Source organism: Saimiri boliviensis, chromosome 11 (genome assembly GCF_048565385.1).
Source record: "Saimiri boliviensis isolate mSaiBol1 chromosome 11, mSaiBol1.pri, whole genome shotgun sequence".
Lineage (NCBI taxonomy): Eukaryota > Metazoa > Chordata > Mammalia > Primates > Cebidae > Saimiri > Saimiri boliviensis.
The window spans coordinates 16,785,723-16,804,352 of record NC_133459.1 but is presented as its reverse complement, the minus strand read 5'-3'; the positions used below and the strand labels follow the sequence as shown (position 1 = coordinate 16,804,352).

Sequence of the window (18,630 nt, the reverse complement as noted above, 5' to 3'; positions counted from 1 at the left end):
CTCTACGTATCCATTACTGTAGCTCCACTCCTTGCTAAATCCAGGTACTGTATAGAACTCATAGGCGTAAGACTCAAAGTATCATAAAATGTCAAAACTGAAAGGGTACACCGCCCGAATGTTCTCCAAATGAGTTTCGTGTAACCCTACGGGTTCTGAAGAGGGGCTTCAGGTATCAATGAGGGTACCTTCACTTTTAAATGTCACATAGATGAGGCTTCCCAGTATCTTATTTAGACCAAAAGGGTCCTGCTGCTTCTAAAAAAGCTGAAAAACTAATATTGTCCAGTCCCCTCAACTTTCTTGCAGAAATAGAGGCAGAGGTGGGGAGGGGGATTTCCTGCTCATGGTTATTCAGTGAGTACAGCAGGGCCTGGCTCTCCGGACGCCGCACCTCCTACCTGAACCCCTTCAAGAGGCCAAGAAAAATCTCATGAACTGCACTGACCAATGTCAAAGGAAACTACGCTGGATCTAATAAGTTGGTCAAAAAGGAATTTCCAGCCGATCGAGGTGGTTCACGCCTGTAATTCCAACACACTGAGAGGCTGAGGCGGGAGGATCACGAGGTCAGGAGATGGAGACCAGCCTGACTAACGCAGCGAAACCCCATCGATACTAAAAATACAAAAAATTAGCCGGGCATGGTGGCACAAGCCTGTAGTCCCAGCTACTCAGGAGGATGAAGCAGGAGAATCGCTTGAATCCAGGAGGCGGAGGTTGCAGTGAGCTGAGACTATGCCACTGCACACCAGCCTGGACGACAGAGACTCCGGATCAAAAAGAAAAAAGGAATTTCCTCTCTCTTCCCTCCCTTCCTTTCTCTCTTTCATCTCCCCCTTCCATCCTCTCCCTCCTTCTTTCAGATGGGCTTCCTGCTGACCACGTGGGCTTCTGGGAAGGGCAGCGAACTTGGGGCTCAAGACATGGACTTGAGTCCCAGCTCTGTCAGCAGCACCATGGTGACTTGGGACAAGTCCCTTTTCCTCCAGGGGCCTCCTTTCATTTGTCTCCATGGGACTCAATAATGGGTCAGGCATGCTGGATGCTGGGCTCCCTGGAAGGCCACCCCTGCTGTGAAGGTCTAGGACTCTGCCTCCAGGAGGAGTGGGGGTTCTCAGCACGGGGAGACGGGGAGCAACAGGGGCACATGGATGCCTGGGCCGGTCCGATGGGTAAACAGGATCAGACCAAGGCAGATGGAGACAGTCAGCCCTGACCAACCACTCCCTCTCCAGGCACTGTGAAGACCCCTGCAGCTGGACCAGCCCTGGAGCAGGGTGGTCTGGCAGGTGGGAAGGAGCTGGCCGCTCCAGGTGTACTCACCGTGGGCGCTGGTTTTCCTCCAGACACGATGCAGACCAGCGTGAAGTTCTGGGCTTGGTAGCGGCTGAAGGGGGCTGGCGTGTCAGCGGCCACCACTTCAATGGAGGTGGGAGGAGCTGCCCCGAAAGGAAGCACAGGAAGACAAGGGCTTAACCGGGAGAGTCGGGAGGAGTCACTGATGACCTAAGATGGGACAGGTCCATGCTGGGTGCTGAGGGTGGGGGACGGCAGACGTTGCAGAACTCCAGGGGGTGTCATTGGCATCCACTATGGTGAGGAAGGTGAGGTAGGGAATACAGACAGGAGCCCTCCCCGGCTAGAGCTTCTAGTGCAGAAGACACACAGGAATCAAGGGCTGGAACAGATAAAAGTGTGAAGTACCTCAGACCCCTGGAGGTATCACAGTGTGTTGAGGGGACTCTGCCCGAGCCTGGGAGTTCCAGGCAGACACTGCCTAGGCACCCACGTGGCTCTGTGGTCTGAGATAACAAGACTGGGTGGGAGGCAGCATGGCTGGTGGAAGGAGCTTGAGTTTTAACACCTTGAGTTTTCACAAGCCCTGAGATTCCCAGCCTCTCAAGTAGCTGGGACCACAGGTGTGTGCCACCATGCCTGGCTTATTTTTGTGCCAAGGCCTGGCAGTAGGTTGGCCAGGAGACAGCAGGGCAGGCCAGGGGGAATGTGGTGCCCAGCAGGGCTGGGCAGATGGCAGGGCACAGAGAATGTGGTATGCTGGAGCAGGTTGTGACATTTTCAGGAATCCTGTGAACCAGCGGTTAACTGTTTGTAACTTGAGACGGGTCACAGTGAGTATCTTCACATCCCACAAACCAGCAACAGCTGCACTTTCAGGCTTCCTCCGCCACCCTTCCTCTGTCCTAGCCCCCAGAGGGCTAATTTATCTTTAAAGCACAGGTTACAGGATTTTCTTTATTCTGAGAGCAATGGGGAGGTACTGAAGGTTTTCAGTGAGAGCAGTGACATAATCTGACTTGCATCTGGAAGAAACTGAAAACAGAGTGGGAATTTCGGCTAGGGAGCGGGGTACCGTGCACTCGAATGGGGGCAGCTGGACAACTATTTGGAGCCAGGGCTCTTCCCTCCCTTCCCTTCTGGAAGTTGGCTTATTTTGGTTGGCCACCTCTCCCACCCACTCACCTCCCTTCTCTCCTCACCCACTGCCCCTAGCTGGTTTGCCAAAGCCCTTGCTCCCAGACACTATGGGGCATTGCAAGGGGCAGGCACTGGGCCATCAGGCACACTTGGGTCTGAATCCCAGCTCGGCCACCACCACTGTCACGTCCTTGCCCAAGTCACAAAAACTGTGAGCCTCGGTTCCCCTATTTGCTAAATGGGAATAACAGTAATACTTGCAGACATGTTTGCAGGATGAAACCAGCTAATGCATAGGAAAGGGCTTAGCATATGGTAGGAATTTGCTATTATTGGAATTTCTGCTATTGTTTCCCTAACCTCCCCATAATCAGCAGGACAGGAGCCAGAGTCTTAGAGCCTCACTTGGGAAAAGCTGTCAATTCTGACTTACCCAGCCTTGGGCCATGCGCAGGGAGGGAGGCAGAGAAAATAAAGAGGTATGGACCTTTCCTTCCTGCAGGGGGTGTTCACTCCGGTTAAGTTTAATTAAATTCGACAAACATTTCCTGTCACCTACTAGGTGCCAGGCATGATGCCAGGTGCTGCCAGGAGGTGCCCAAGGATGAAACAGGTAAACACTGAGAAGTTCACAGTCAGGTGGGGGTGACAGACTCACAGGCAACTCTATTTCAAGGCCCAGTGAAATGAAGTCAGGTGTGAGTCATTCATTCATTCAGGCAGCCGCCCCATGCTGTTGGGGAGAGAAGCAGAGCCCACGGAAAGCAATGGGAGAACAATAGATGGAGAATTGTAATTAAGCGTAAGATCACAAAAAACAGATGGTAAGCGGGATAGGAATTCCGAGAAGGGAAAAATACACCAGAACATGTCAATTACCTAGAAGTTGCAGATTCTGCAATCTAACTTTTCCAAAACTCAACCTAAAACCTGGATCCCACACAAGAACCCACAATGGCTAACTAACACTTAGGAATCAGGACCCGTTCTGAATTCTTAACGCCTGAATTACTCCTCACCTTCACCATCAGCCTAGGAGCTGGTTTTCTTTATTCCCATTTTACAGATGGGGAAACTGAAGAGGTGAAGCAACTTGGCTCAGGCTCAAGGTGCCAGCATGAGGAAGAGTCAGGATTTGAACCCAGTGTGACCCCAGAGTCCAGACTCTGGCAGGAAGCTGGGCCCCACCTCAACCTTTGGGAAGGAAAAGGGAGCTTGTGTCTATCGGTGACTTCAGATGTAAGTACACATTTGAGCCACCGGGAATTCACTCACCCTCCAGGGATGCCTTATGATCCGGTTCCAACAGGAATTCCTGCTGTGGGTGGCTCTAGTTACTCAGTTACCCCAACGATCAGTGACCTCTGCAGTTAGAGCTTAGCATAAAACTCTGATGACTCATGATGGCATGTGTGCAGGTATCAGGACATGCTCCAAGAATCCTAGAGGCTCAGAACCAGGGAGGCGGCTCCTTTAAAATCACTCATTCATTCTTTCTTACCATCACTGAACAGAGATCAGACACCTAGAACCTTCCTGAGAGGGTTGCTTTTTTTTTTTTTTTTTTTTTTTTTAGGCAGGGTCTCACTCTGTTTACCCAGGCTGGAGTGAAGTGGCACAATCATGGCTCACAACAGCCTTGACCTCCTGGGCTCAAGTGATCAATTGTTCTGCCTCAGTCTCTCAAGTAGCTGGGACCACAGGCATATGCCACTACGCCTGTTGTTGTTTTTATACGTTTTGTAGAGCTAGGATCTCGCTATGTTGTCCAAGCTGGTCTTGCATTCTGGCCTCAAGTGATCCTCCCACCTCAAAGTGTTGGGATTACAGCTGTGAGCCACTGCGCTTGGCTTCTTAGAGGCTTGCTTTGAGGAATAAATGTGATAGTACATATGAGGTATCTGCTAGGCAGGGTAGCAATTTTAATTATTTGTATTGCTATAAATAAGAGAGGTAGCATAGTACAATGGCTAAGGGTGTAGGCTCTGGATCAGGTTAGCCAGATTTCAAAGATCAGCTGTACCATTTACTGGTTGTGTGACCTTGGGCTAGTTACTTAACCTCTCTGAGCCTGGTTTCCTTATCTGCAAAATGGAATTATGAGGTCCTTGTGAAGATTCAATAATCTAGTACCTGCAGTGTTTTGAAAGTGTTCCCAATACATATCAGCTGCGCTCATTGCCAGCGTGATTTAATAACATTCTTATTTGAGCTTCCTTGCTAAGGACTGGGAGAATCAAACATGGTCACACCTTTGGAGCATTCACAGTTTAGTGAGGAGACCAGAAAATGCCTGAGAGAGCTGAGGCTGTCCCACACAGCGGCCACTCACCCCATGCCACTGGAGAGCACCTGAAATACGGTTTGTTCAAGTTCACATGTGCCGTAAGTGTAAGTGTGAGGTACACCGAATTCTGAAGTCTTAATTTTTTAAGAAGAGTGTAAGATAAAGTGATTTCAAGTTGACATGATAACATTTTGGATAGACTGAGTTTAACCCATGTATTATTAGAATTAATTTCATCTTTTCTTTTTTAAACTTAATGTGGTTGTTAGAAAACTTACAGTGACATATGCGGTTTAAGTTAAATTTCTGTCAGACAACTCTGGTCTAGACTTTCCATTTTACAAGTAAGCAAACTGAGATCAGAGAGAGACACAGATTTGGCTACAATCACACCCTAAGTCAGTGGCAGAGCTTGGAATGACCCCTAGCCTTCCAAATTGTGGCTAGGTTTCTTTGCACAGCATGGGGCTTACACACACACACACACACACACACACACACACACACACACACATTCTGGAGATCTGCACCACACAGACCTTGATTGGAGCTATGCTCCCATCTCTCGTTATATTTCTGAGCAGGTGTTAGCAATATGTACAAAATCAAGCTCGTAAGACAATAACAGACTTCAGTTGTATGGACGATGACACAGAAGAGCTGTTAATATCAGCGCGGACAGCCCAGGCTTCCCACACCCTCCCCTTCAATATACTCTCCAGGCAGTGAGTCCTAGGAAAATGTCACTCTGCATCTCACCATCTGTCTCCGGGTGGAGGGCTCTGAGTGCCGGCAGTCAGGGAGCCATCTCCATCCGGGAGGTCCTGGCTGCTGACAGACGCTTCCCCCTGAACGTCACCCTTAGCACCTACCTCTTCTCTTCCCCTGCTCTTGTTTAAGTATGGCATTCCTGCCCACATAGCTCACTAAAAGCCAGCTGCAGAGCCTCAAAGTCCACAGCCTTCCTTCACTTAGGCTTCCCCTAATACATTCCCATTCCCACCCCACTCTCCCTCTCCATCTCCATCTCCACCGCATCCCCATCCCCACCCCATCTCTACCCACACCCCACTCTCTTCTCCATCCCCACACCCACCTCACCCACCATCTCTATTCCCATCCCACCCCCATTCCTACCCTCATCCTCATCCCCACCCCCTTCACCATTTAATCCCCATCCCTATCTCTACCCACACCCCACGCTCTTCTCCATCCCATCCCCACTCCCATCCCCACCTCATCCTCCATCTCCATTTCCATTCCCACCCCCATTCCTACCCTCATCCTCATCCCCACCCGCTTCCCCATTTCATCCACATCCCCATCTTCATCTCCTTCCTTATCTTTATCCCCATTTCCATCTCCATCTCCTCCTCCATCTTTATCATCATCCCCAGCCCCATCTTTAACTCCATCCCTATATCTACCCCTATCCTCATCTCCCTCTCCATCTCCTCCCATCCATCCCCATCCTCACCCCATCTCCATCTCCATCTCCATCTCCGTCTCCTCCCACATCCATCCCCATCCTCACCCCACTCCCATCTCCATCTCCATCTCCACCTCCACCTCCACCTCCATCTCCTCCTCCATTTCCATCTCCTCCCCATCCATCCCCATCCTCACCCCCACCCCATCTCCATCTTCTCCCCCATCCATTCCCCATCCCACCACATCTCCATTTCCATCCCCTCCCCCATCTTTATCCCCATCCTCACTCCCATCCCCATCTCAATCTCCTCCCCCATCTCAATCTCAATCTCCTTCTCTATTCTTATCTCTACCCCATGCCTACCCCATCCCCATCCAGATGCCCTTCCCCATCCTCATCTCCATTCTCATTTCTATCCCCACCTTCACTCCATCTCCATTCTCCTCTCTGCTTCCTTCCTCACATTCAGCTCCATTTCCATCCCCTCTCCATCCTCAATCTCCATCCTCTATTCTCTCATTTCTGTCTTCATGACTGACTTCAACTCCATCTTCTCTTCTGTCTCTATCCCCACCGCCATTTATGTATCACCACTTCTATTCCTGTCCCCATACTTACCTCTACCCCATCTTCCTCCCACCTCCAACTCAATTCTCATTTGTTTCCTTCTCATTCCCAATTCCAGTGCCACCCCCATACTCACTGCCATTTCTGTCCCTGTTACAGTCTCTGGCCAAGGTCAAAAGCCAGCGGCTTTTTATGTGCCCTATGCCTGGGATAGATCCCATGCCCCAGAACATTTCAATCAAAGGCAGAAGACCAGCTGTGAACACAGGTATCAAGTCTGCATGACTGCCCGGACAAGAATAAGCCCACGTACAAAGTCAGGTAACAGCATGAGCCGTGTAAGGTGCGGCCACCTGCCTGGGTGCCCCTGTATTCCCAGGAGATCCAGGTGGCAAAGAATCATCAGCGAGAGCCCTGGCTCCCCAGTTTCCCTCCCACTCGTCTGCTGTCACCTTTAGACAATGATGTCCAGTGCTCCCACGTTCAGTGCCCCATTTCTGTGGCCTTCGAGGCTGAGTTTTCTGAAATGCCTGTGACAGTGCAATGCTCTCTGGGGTGTGGGGGTGTGCGATAGGAAACACACCCGTCACACACACCAGCATCATTTGTCCGAAACGGCCCCGCTAAGGTGAAGAGACACGAAGGAGGCAGATTTTGCTTGGGTAAGAATAAACAGTAGTCGTAGTTGCAGTAGTAACAGTAAGAATCTAGACACGGGCAGAGCTTTATAAAATTTACAAACCACTTCCAGACACACCATTCCACTTGCATAACATCAGACCTGGGTGGCAGGAAAGGCCAATCTTATTCTGTAAGTCCACCATGGTGACCAACCCAGGGCACCACCATAAAACTCCCTTGAATCCACTGATCCCTGCCCCCACCCCCACCCAAGCCAGCGGACTTTCTAGTTTATTTTTACTTTGCGTTAAGAGGAGAGCATTGCTGCTAGAAGTTTCCGTGAATAATTGTGTCTCATATCAGGAAAGGTAAGGTGGCTTCCCATCTGACACAGCTGCTTGTCACAGCCGTCATCCATCACTCCCGCTGCATGGCCACCAAGGGAGGCAGGAGTTGAAGTTATTTTAGACTCCACAGTTAACATCGACACCGGGAGGTAATGGTCGGATGATCGGTTTTATGGAATTAACTCTGAAATATTGCCTGTCTTTATCTTGAAAGCAGAACTTTATTTCGGTCATCGTAACTCACTTTGGAGACAAGGCGGCAGCTCCCCTTTGCTCCGTAAATCATCCCATGGCCTTTGAAATTCAGGAACACAAACCTGATCTGATATAAATCCCAGAATTGTTGGGAAGGGAAACCTGCCCCATGCCTGTGTCTGTGAGTACTGGAGTTACAATCTCCTCCATGAGGCCCACTCCGGCTTCTCCCAGAGTACTGGCTCTAACAGAATCAGACCAGGGTTCTAGCCCAGGCTCTGCTCCCAGCACCCCAGAGAACTTTGGGCAAATCAGTTGATGCCTCGATCATCCGTCTTCCTGTCTATAAAATGAATTCAGTAAGACATATCCCGCCAGCTTCTCAGCTTCTAGGGTTTTTGAGAGGAGAAGCAAATGGAAAAATGAACACAAACCTTCTGTAAGGACAGCAAAGTGCTGAGCAAACAGGACAGCATTCATTATATTATCTCTCCAATGACCCTCGCCCCCTCTCTTGGCTGAGAACAGTGTACAGGGGCATTTCCTTCCCTCCCGGGAGTGACCATTGTCTCGAGGAAGGGACACTCTCTCCAGCTCCTGGGGTACCACTCAGCGAAGGTGCTTAGCACACTCCTGCTGCCAGTGTCATTCGTCACGGGGTAGTAATCAATTAGGTTTGGGGGAGGGCTGGGGGAGGGGCGAGACAAGTTCAAAATTATATTGTTTGCGAAAAATCCATTCTTTCCTCTCAGCATACCCGCTCTATTGACTGCCTTCCCTTTCAATCAGCTTGTAGTCATTACACCGTATTTCACAAAAGAAGAAAACCACCTTCTAAATATAAAAGTGTCCATGAATATAAATGTCCCTCCATGCTCCCTATTTTAATTTGTCTTTTTTTTTTTCTTTTGGTTCCACACATCTTAGTTTCTTTTCCATCATCTCCACTAATCTCTCTCTCAGCTCCTTCAAGAACCTGCTCAAAAGAGCACCTCCTCCAGGAAGCCCTCTCTGCTTTAGCAATACGGAGTTGCCTGTGGTTCCCTCTTTACCTTGCTCACCTCCTCTGCACCTTGAGCACACTGGGCCTTCTGCTGATTAACTCCACTTCATCCTTCAGGGCTGGCCTCAGATGTTGCCTCCTCCAGGCAGCCTTCCCGGGTTTTCCCAGAGCCTGTCCTCTGGGTGCCTGGAGCACGCTGTGCTTGTCATACTCCTTGCGGCTTGTTATTCTGTTCTTTGTCAACATCTAGAGTGTGCGTTCCCTGGAAGTTGGAGCTTTGTCTTTCTTCCACCTAACCTCAGAGCTAGTGCCACCCAGCCACACAATAGGGGTTCAGTTTCAATTTCTGTTTGCTTCCTTCATTTCTCCCAGCACAGGCAAGCATATAGCCTGCCTGTGGAAGAACATTCCAGAAGACCCTGCAGTGCTGTGGACCTTGCTGCCTTCCCCAGCCTTACCTTGACCGATAGTCACCTCCGCATTGCCATGCTGCAAACACATGGAGACGTTTCGCTCTCTGTGTCTCTTTCCAGCCCTGGGGCCTCTGCACCTGCAGCCTCCCCTGCCTGGGGCCCTTCTGGCAGCTTTTTAGCCTGGCTGAGCCCCGTCGGGACTCACAAGTCTCAGCACGAATGTCACCCTTCAATCTAAGCTAAGCTCTCTTTTATTTTGGGCCCCAGAATTTTGTATATTTTTTTCATAGAGCGCCTCACAGTGTATAATTTGGGTCACACGCTTCTCTTTTCCTCCGACACCCTGACTAGAATGTAAGCACCACGAGGGCAGAAACTCCTCTTAACTATTGCGGCATCCAAGGGCCCGGCACACCAGGATTTGCTCAATGAATCTTTTTCAAGTGAATCAGTGAATGTGTTGGGGGGAAGGACCCAGGCATCCCGCCTCCAATCCCTGCCCAAGTTGGAAAAGCTGAAATTTCCAGCCCCACCCTAAGCCCCTCTCGCCCAGCAGAGACCCAAAGAGACAGATCCCACCGGTGGGAGGCGGTCCCCGGCAAGAAAAAGAAAGGGGGAAAAAGCACAACTCTTTGGTTTATGGAATAATTAAATATTGAACTGAGTAGTAACAGCAGCCAAAGGAAAAAACAAAAACAAAACAACAAAAAGCCCCCAAATGGAGCCTTATAAACGCTGCGTCTGTGCTTCTATGGGCTGCAAGGGGCCCTTTTATGTGGCAGCTGCGGAGCTGAATCTAACCTCCCCAACCCAGGCCTGCCCCAAGCTTGAAAGTGTGGGAGCTCTGGCGCTTGGTGCAGTGGGGAGAGGTGGGGGGGGGGGCCCGGGTCCAGATCATTGCTGGAATCTGAGATGGGGGCCGTTCTGAGTGGAGTGGGGTCATGAAGAATCCCGTGGGCTGCGGGCGTCATCCACCCACTCCGCCTCCGCTCTGCAGGGAGCTGGCTGCTCACCTGCCGTGCCCCTCCCTCGCCAGCTGCTGCGCTTTCGCGGTGGTAGAAGATGAAATTAACAGCCCCAACTGGAGGCTTTGGCTGGCTGCTCCGGGGGAGCAGCGGGGTGCTGCAGGCGGGGAAGGCAGCCTTCTGGGCGGTGAATCAGTGAAGCTGGGCGGAGCACACCCAACTGAGGCTAATGCTGGCGGAGAAATAAAATGCTGCACCCCTGTAAAGAATGGGGTGGTGGGCAGTCAGGCCACAGGTTTTGTGTTGGATCTGGATTCGTATTCCAGCACTACCTTTGAGACTAGTCCTTTAACCTGGTGATTCTCCAAGCGTGTTCCCTGGACCACCAGCATCCGAATCACCCGGGAGCTTACTAGAAATGCAAATCCTGGATCCCCATTCCAGACCTGCCCAACCTGGGACGGGGTGGGGTCCAGCAGTCGCCACCCTGAGTTTTAACAAGCCCTGAGATTCTAATGCAAGTTCGAGTATGTGGATCACTGCCTTGATCTATGTAAGCTTCAGTCAGTGCCTCTCTAAATGAGGAATCATAAGAAACTCTTAATGTGCTATTATGTGAGCTGAGGGCTTGGTTATACAGTAGGTGCTCAGTAAACAGGAGTGAAGATGATTACTGATCGAGAAGGAAAGGCTTGGGGGAAATTGGAGAACCCTAGCCAGTACTCCGCCCTCAGCAGAGGGGCACAGGGGAGAACCCTCTGGAACGTCCCTGGTCCTATAGGCTGATTGGGTCAAAGGACTTTAAATCCCCAAAGCTCCACCCCCCACATCCGGTGCAACTTTCTACTCGTGCCTTGTTTGGCTGCCCGTCATGGTCTCCGGTTTTCTGACTGGGGCCTCCAGGCCCACGCAGATCCTCTCTGCCCTGGAGTTTTGCTGGCTGGAGGCAGCGTGTCCCGCAGCCTGGGGGTGGCCGCTGCCCGAGACTGCCTCCGCCCTTCCACAGCGCTGCAGTTTATGTGGCAATAGAGAGAGTGTGCTTAAGCCCCTGACAGGTGCCGCGTCTGCAGAGATGAAATCTATGGGGTGTAACATGAATCTGTTTTAAACAGCAGCAAGGCAAACCAATTAGGGGGACGTTTTCAATATATCCGAGAGGTATTACACACACGGGCAATTTCACCAGGTACCCTACTTGCAACTTTATGAGAGAAGCCTCTGGAAGCCCACGGAAGCTTGGGGAGGCAGGGAGGGAGCCACGTTCCAGAACTGGCCAGTGGCGAGCATCAGCTCCTTATAAGCTGCTCTTCGACCTCCCCACAGAGAGCGGTGGGCTGGGCTTGGAGGCTCTGGGCAGACCCCTCCCCGACTGTCCCCAGAGTGCAAAACCTCTGTCCCTTCCAGGAGAATTTCATCCCTTCAAACATCAGCCTTGGCTTTCTGAGGCTTAGAACAGAGCTTAACCCCGGCCTTGCAGGGCCTGGGAAGCCTGGCTCCGAGGTCACAGCCTTTCTGCTTAGAACAGTGTGCCCTTGAGTCCATTGCTGGCTTCCTGGGCCCCACCGTAGAATGAGGACGGCACGGGTGGTTGTCTCATGCCAGGGTGCTTGTGGGGAAGGAGGTACTGGCACTTAGCAGATCAATTCTGGTTGTTACGGCTTTTTTAGTTTATTATTGTGTCTGGGAAAAAGATGTCAGTGGAGGATCAGGAAGCTGAAGATTCTGTCTCTGCTTTGCCGTGGACTTTCTCTGCGACTTGGCTGTCAATTTCCCCTCCCGGGCGTCAGTTTCCTCATCCAGACAGTCAGAGGTGCAGAACATGGTGTCGAAGGGCCCGCTTGTCTTCTGAATTTGGCCGTGGTGAGGAAGGCTCCTGTGTTTCCACAGCTCAGTCCCCTGGGACACCCCCCGCCTCTGGACCACCCCCAGCACCACTGGACCACTCCTGCCTATCTCCCTGCAGAGACCCTATCCCCCACCGCATTCTCGGCCTGGCTCAGAGCTTTCCATCAGTCGGGAGATTTCCAGGGGGCACTGTGGCCGCTGTCTTTCCTGTCCTATCAGCACTTTAGGATTGATTTCCTGAGTCGGAGAGCAAGTAAATCATTCTTGCCGCTTGCTCCTCATAAAGCAGTTTCCAGGGGAGATGAGGTGGGTGGGTGAGAAGAGCTGTAGAGAAGGGCATTTTGGGGGAGTGGGATTTTGTTTTTGGGGGGGAGTGCACTTTTTTTTCTTCTTGACATTGTACTTGGCAAATTCCCAAACCTACCAAAAAGTTCAAGTAACTGCAATGAACACTCATGCACGCATCACTAAGGTTCTGCAATGAACATTGAACTCCACTGGCTTGATTGAGTATCTCTTGGATTGCGTCTTTGTAAAGGGCTGGGTGAGGCCTCATTCCCAAAGGAATGCAACTTCTGGCCAGGGTGGCAGGGCTTGATTGAGGGTGAGGGCGTCTCAGAGACGCAGCACCTGAGGCCTCTTCCCCTGGCCTTGCCGTGACCCAGGTGTTGGGACCCCAAAGGTACTTCTGTTCCCTAGGAAATACCCTCTCCACCCTCACCCCTGCTTTCCGCCCACAGCCTGCTGCAGGGGGTTCCCCTGGCCCGTCTGGTTCTTGAGGAAGCTGGCCACGGCCTCCCCATACCTGGTGGATGGACATAGGGCACTGGATTCATGGCCTCTCCTTCCTTCTCTGCCTGTGGCCGAGTCTGCTGGACTGTGGGTGAGCAGGGCCCTTGGCATTCTGGAGGGGAGCTGGCCCTTCCCTCACCACCCCTGGCTCCCTCAGGGCAGGGCACAGCAGTGGACCTCACATGGGCTCAGGGGCCAGGCTGCTGGCATTTGTGTCCTGGTTCTGACACCTGCCAGCTGGCTGACCTTGGCACCTCGCTTATCCCCACTGCTGCACCTCAGTTTCTTCATGTGATCGGTTATGGCTTAAATCTAGTTACTTTTTGTAGAGCTGGGATCTCCCTATGTTGTCCAAGCTGGCCTTGAGCTTCAGGGCTCAAGTGATTAGCCAGTATCGGCCTTCCAAAGTGCTAGGAATACAGGAATGAGCCATGCTGCGAGTGGCTACGGTTTCCTCACCAGCGACATGGGATCCTAAGATCTACTCACTAGGGTTTCTGTGGGCACTACATAAAATACGAAAACCCACACCTGGCACTGGCCAAGTGCCGAAGAAATGTCAGCTGTGGTGAGTGCTGTTGTGAGCGTTGTGGTGAGTGCTGTTGTGGTGAATGCTGTGGTGGTGACTGTTGTGGTGAGCACTGTTGTGGTGAGCACTGTTGTGGTGAGCGCTGTTGTGATGAGTGCTGTTGTGGTGACTGCTGTTGTGGTGAGTGCTGTTGTCGTGAGTGCTGTTGTGGTGAGTGCTGTTGTGGTGAGTGCTGTTGTTGTGACTACTGTTGTGGTGAGTGCCGTTGTGGTGAGTGCTGTTGTTGTGAGTGCTGTTGTAGTGATTGTTGTTGTGGTGAGCGCTGTTGTGGTGAGTGCTGTTGTGGTGACTGCTGTTGTGGTGAGTGCTGTTGTGGTGAGTGCTGTGTGATGATATGTTACTCTCTGCCCCTTCTCATGCCTTGGGTTCCTGCCACGCAGGGTGCCCCCTCTTGCCATGCTTTTCTGCCCCTCACTGTTGCCTACAGAGCTCCTTCTGCCTGCAGCGCCTCCTGCCCTCTGTCTGCACCAGCCTGCTAGGCACAGCTCCATGCCGCCTCCTCCATGGGGCCTTCCTGATGCCCTTCTCTGGAGGAGACTTTCCCTCCTGGGAACCCCCTCCTCTCAGCTTGCACCCTAGTCCTCCCCATTGTCCCTGTTTTTCTTTGCTGGAATTCTGCAGACCTGTGCCTTTCTCGGTCTCACCCATCATTCATGGACTCCTTGAGGGCTGACACTGGACTTGACATCCAAAGCAGAGAGGCCAAGCTCTGGGGTCTTGGGCAAGTTGCTTTTTCTCTCTGAGCCTTGGTTTCCTCTTCTGTAAAATGGGAATAACAAGAATGATGACCTCGGCAGCTGTTGTGAGAATTAAACCCAAGGAAGCTCCTAAACAAACAACCTTAGTACAGTGCCTGGCACACGGAGCACTCCATCAGTGCTAGATTTGGCTAGGAAGATGATGGTGATTATTGCTCCCAGGGAATGCGTGAAGTCTTCCCACCTCAGAGTTTGTTTCCAAACCCAGATTGCTTGGCCTGGGAGCTTCCCTGCAGCACATGGGCTTCTCATGTGCAGATGGGGAAACTGAGTCCAGGGATTCACTACAATTTGGCAGCAGAGTCAGGGCTGCTGAGTTTCAGGCCATGTCCACTTGCGGTATGACCTTGGCCTCAGTCTCCCCTTCTGTACCCGAGGCAGTGAGATCACCTCTGTGACCCTAAGAGTGTCTGTGGGTAGCATCCCTCCAGGGGCGGCTATGGCCTCCCCACACTACCCTAACTCCTGCTCTCCCAGCTCCTGATAGGGCTCTGCTAACACCTGTAACTTCCACTTCCTGCCTGCCCCTTAAATCACGGGGCCCGAGGCATCGCAGTTTCAACAGCCACATGTCATTAGTAATTAAGGGGCCTGTCCCAGGGAGGGGCAGTTTACCTTCTGCCGGAGCCACTAAATCCAGCTCCCAGGGGTGGAGAGGATAAAGCATCGCACTGACCTCACGCTTGTCAGGGTTTCGCCACGCACCTGCAGGCGATCTGACTCCGAAACAAGAGGGGAGCCCTCGTACGTGAGACACAGAAGGTCCAGGGAGTTGGTGAGGGTCTCAGGGGGCTTCAGACACCTGCCTACATAATTCCAGAAGCAGATGAGTCTCTTCAGTTGTCTCAGGAGGGCTCAGTGGGCCATCTCATAAGTGGCCATAGAGAAGCTCCCAAGCCAGGCAATCTGGGTTTGAAAACAAACCCTGCCACTTACTCACTGTGTGACCTTGGGCAAGTTACTTAACCTCTCTGGGCCTCAATTTCTTCATTGATTAAAATAAGAAAAATAGAAGTATCCGTCTCCTAAGGATTATAAGGATTCAATGAATTGATATATTAAAGCACCTGGCGCAACATTTGGCATCTTCTAGCTGAAAAATTCCTGCTATTAGATTATATGCAGCTTGCCCTATATTTAAATGAATTTCTAATTAGTGTAGCCGCCTTGAGGGAGATGGGACTCTCTCAGTGCTTCCTCCACAGCAGGCGCATAGTAGGTGCTCACAAATAGTGCTTGAATTAAAAGGCTTGTGAGTGTGAGAAATGAATGAGCAAAGGGTCTGTTTCCGCCCTAGGCTCCGAGTTCCCTTGGAAAAGGGCCGACGGCAATCTGCTGGCTCTATGCCCCGGGGACAAGACGCACCAAAAACTGCGAGCTGCTTGCCTGGGTTGTCTGCTTCGTGGCGTCACAATCGTGGGTCAGGGGCTTCAAAGCCCACCTTTCCCTCCCCAGCTCAAGGCCTCCGGTCCCCACGGAAGGACAGTGGCAGTCAGAGAAAATTCAGATTCAAACTCTAGACTTCCTTTTATTAGCAGACTCAGTTTTCTTCTCTGTAAAATAGGGATACAGATCCTCACCCCACTGACTTCCAGGACTGTTGGGAGGCCCTTGATCCCGAGGTCCCTATGGCTACCACATTGTCCAACACTCAGAGAGGTGGATGTCCCTGTGTTTTCCTGGCAGCCTCGTGGAATGGGAAAGTTGAGGCCTCTGGCTCCCAGAAGACCTGAGCAAAATCTCAGCACCACTCACTGCTGTGGGACAGTGGGCATGTCTCCTGACCTCTGTGGGCACTCCTTCTGAGGCATCACAGGCTCTGCCCTGCAGGGCGTAGGGGGATTAGAGGGACAGCTGACAGAATGAGCCGGGCCTGTTCCCGGGCGAGGGTGGGCTATGGCCAAGGTCACTCCTTTGCAGAACTGTGTTCAGAGAGGGCGGGCGGGAGGGAGGTTCTAGAAGCCTGACCAGGAGGCAGTCAGTAGGCTTGGACCTTTGGGGCTGATGCTGTAAGTGATCGTCCTTGCTAGATGACCCAGTTAGCTTCAAAATGCTCCTCAGAGCCCCAAACCCATCTGTCTGGCCCCTCTCTAAACTGGCGCTCAGCGGTGACCTCAGCTGGCTGGGAGGCCTGAGGCAGGCAGGCGAGCAGCGTGGGTGTCCTCACTCCAGCTCCCTGACCAGGTCCAGGCACTCAGGACGACAGTGTCCAGTGCTCTGGACATGCTCATGTGCAGCTCAGGGGCCGCTGACCACTCCTGTCTCAGTCCTCTCTGCTGCAGCCCCCACTCCAGCCAGCTATCTCAGGCCCCCCACTTCTCATCTGCTGCCCCGCTCAGAAGCTCTGGCTGGCAGGAAGGACGTCTGTAGAGGTCCATAGGCTCTGAACTCTCCACCCCAGTAGCCCATTTTCTGAAGTCACCGGCTGCTGAGTGAGGTCACGTGGTTGCCCTGGAACCTTCTCAGGAGACCATCTCCATTGGTGCCAGGTCTGCCATGTCTCCACATCTGTTCCCATCTTCCCAGCTGGTCCCCATGTCCTGTGGTTTCTGCGTTTATGGCCCTCAGCTGGCTCCTACTGTCTCTGTTCTTCTCACTTCCTGCCCTGCCCTAACAATGATGCCAGCATCTGGGCCAAGCACTTTCTGTACCCCTAAACCTGCCATCTTGTTTATTTCTTAAGACAGCCCATTGGGTAAAAAACATGATTGCCCCCAGTTTCCAGAAGAGGAAACTGAGGCTTGGAAAGGAAAAGTCACAGCAAGACCGTGGGGGAGTGTGTCTGACTGGACACAGGGCTGCTGGCTGCATTCTCTTCCCCGACCACCTTTGCCAGCACCCAGGCTGAGAGGCCAGGCACATTACTGCCTGGCTTGGAGAGCTCCCACAGGGCCATCGTCACTTCTTGCAGGTCTGACCCTACCCTCAGCCCCACTGACATTTACCGGATGAGTGCTTTCCTCAAGAGCACTCACTGTGAGCTAGGAACACAGTCCTTTAGCTGTCTGTCACATTTCATGCCCCAACAGGGGAGGAGCTACTGTAATCCCCATTCAGCAGAAAGGAACACCGAGGTGTAGGGAACTGCCACATGCCAGTGAGAGGTGGGGGAACACAGTGGCTGGGTCCCTGCGCGTGCTCGGCCGGCAGCCCGCCTGGGTTTGAATCCTAGCTCTGTGTCCTTGTGCACACGTTATAACCCCTCAGTTTTCGCACTTGTAAAATGGATAAAGTCATAACAGAACCAACCTTAGAAGGCTGTTATAAATGATATAACAGGTGGTAAGCAGAACACTCCCTGGTGTATAGTAAATGCTCAATAAACATTAACCACAGCTGGCCATGGTGGCTCATGCCTGTAATCCCAGCATCTTGGGAGGTCAAGGTAGGTGGATCATCTGAGATCAGGAGTTCAAGACCAGCCTGATCAACATGGAGAAACACTGTCTCTACTAAAAATACAAAAATTAGCAGGGTGTGGTAGTGCACCCCTGTAATCCTGGCTACTCGGGAGGCTGAGGCACAAGGATGGCTTGAACTCAGGAGGCGGAGGTTGCAGTGAGCTGAGACCGCACCACTGCACTCCAGCCTGGGTGACAGAGTGAGACTCTGTCTCAAACAAATACATAAACAAATAACCAAACATTAACCACTTTTACTGCTATTAGTTGCAGAACTTGGTAGAAAAGTCATGTCTGAATCCAAAGCCCATACCCTTAGCCACTCCTCAACTCTCTCAGGAAGTAAACTCCATTTACGGCCAAGCTAATTGAATAGAGTGATCATTCTTCAGTGGGGGATTATCTGGCCTCCACTTTTTCTCCTTTGGAGGGACTGGGCATCTGCATGTCACTCACCCAGACTGGTAAGAGGAGTGCAGGCAAGGGGAGATGGCTTGGAGACGGGCTTGTCCAGCCTTTTGCTTGAGGGATAAGAACAACCCAGGCCTAGTCCTAAGACCCTGGGAGGCTCTGGGGTGAGACGTGGAGGGTGGTGTTCACACCTTCTCCCTCTCAGTGCTCTGGGAATTCTCAGCAGCTCTGGCCTGATCCCAGCCAGCCCATGCCTCCCTCCCTCTGCAGCCTCTCTGCTTCTCCTGTGGAGCAGCAGCCTGGCTCCCTGGAGTCTGGGCCATTGTAATCGCCTGGGGCCAGTTAATGTAATTAGCCCAAGTCTAGCAGGTGGTTCACCCACTCAGGCTCTAAGACAGAGGAAGGAGCTGATCATTTTCCACCCAGCAGGCATCCTGGGAAAGGAGGGAGCTGAGGCTCTGAATCTTGCCTTGCTGGGGACACCCCAGGGATCTCAGACTGGCAGCCTCCCTCTACTGAACCATTCTGCTCCTTGGACCACCATACACACCGTTGTGTGCCGGCT

The 18,630-nt window shown here is 52.0% G+C and overlaps 1 protein-coding gene across 1 annotated transcript in view; it reads right to left on the bottom strand.

Annotated features, from left to right (window-relative positions):
• Positions 1 to 18,630, bottom strand: part of IGSF21 (immunoglobin superfamily member 21) — a 270,231-nt gene that overhangs the window by 13,426 nt on the left and 238,175 nt on the right. The window contains exon 5 of the mRNA XM_039474557.2: positions 1,327 to 1,442. Coding sequence (XP_039330491.1) covers positions 1,327 to 1,442 — 116 coding nt within the window. The remainder of the gene's footprint in view (positions 1 to 1,326; positions 1,443 to 18,630) is intronic.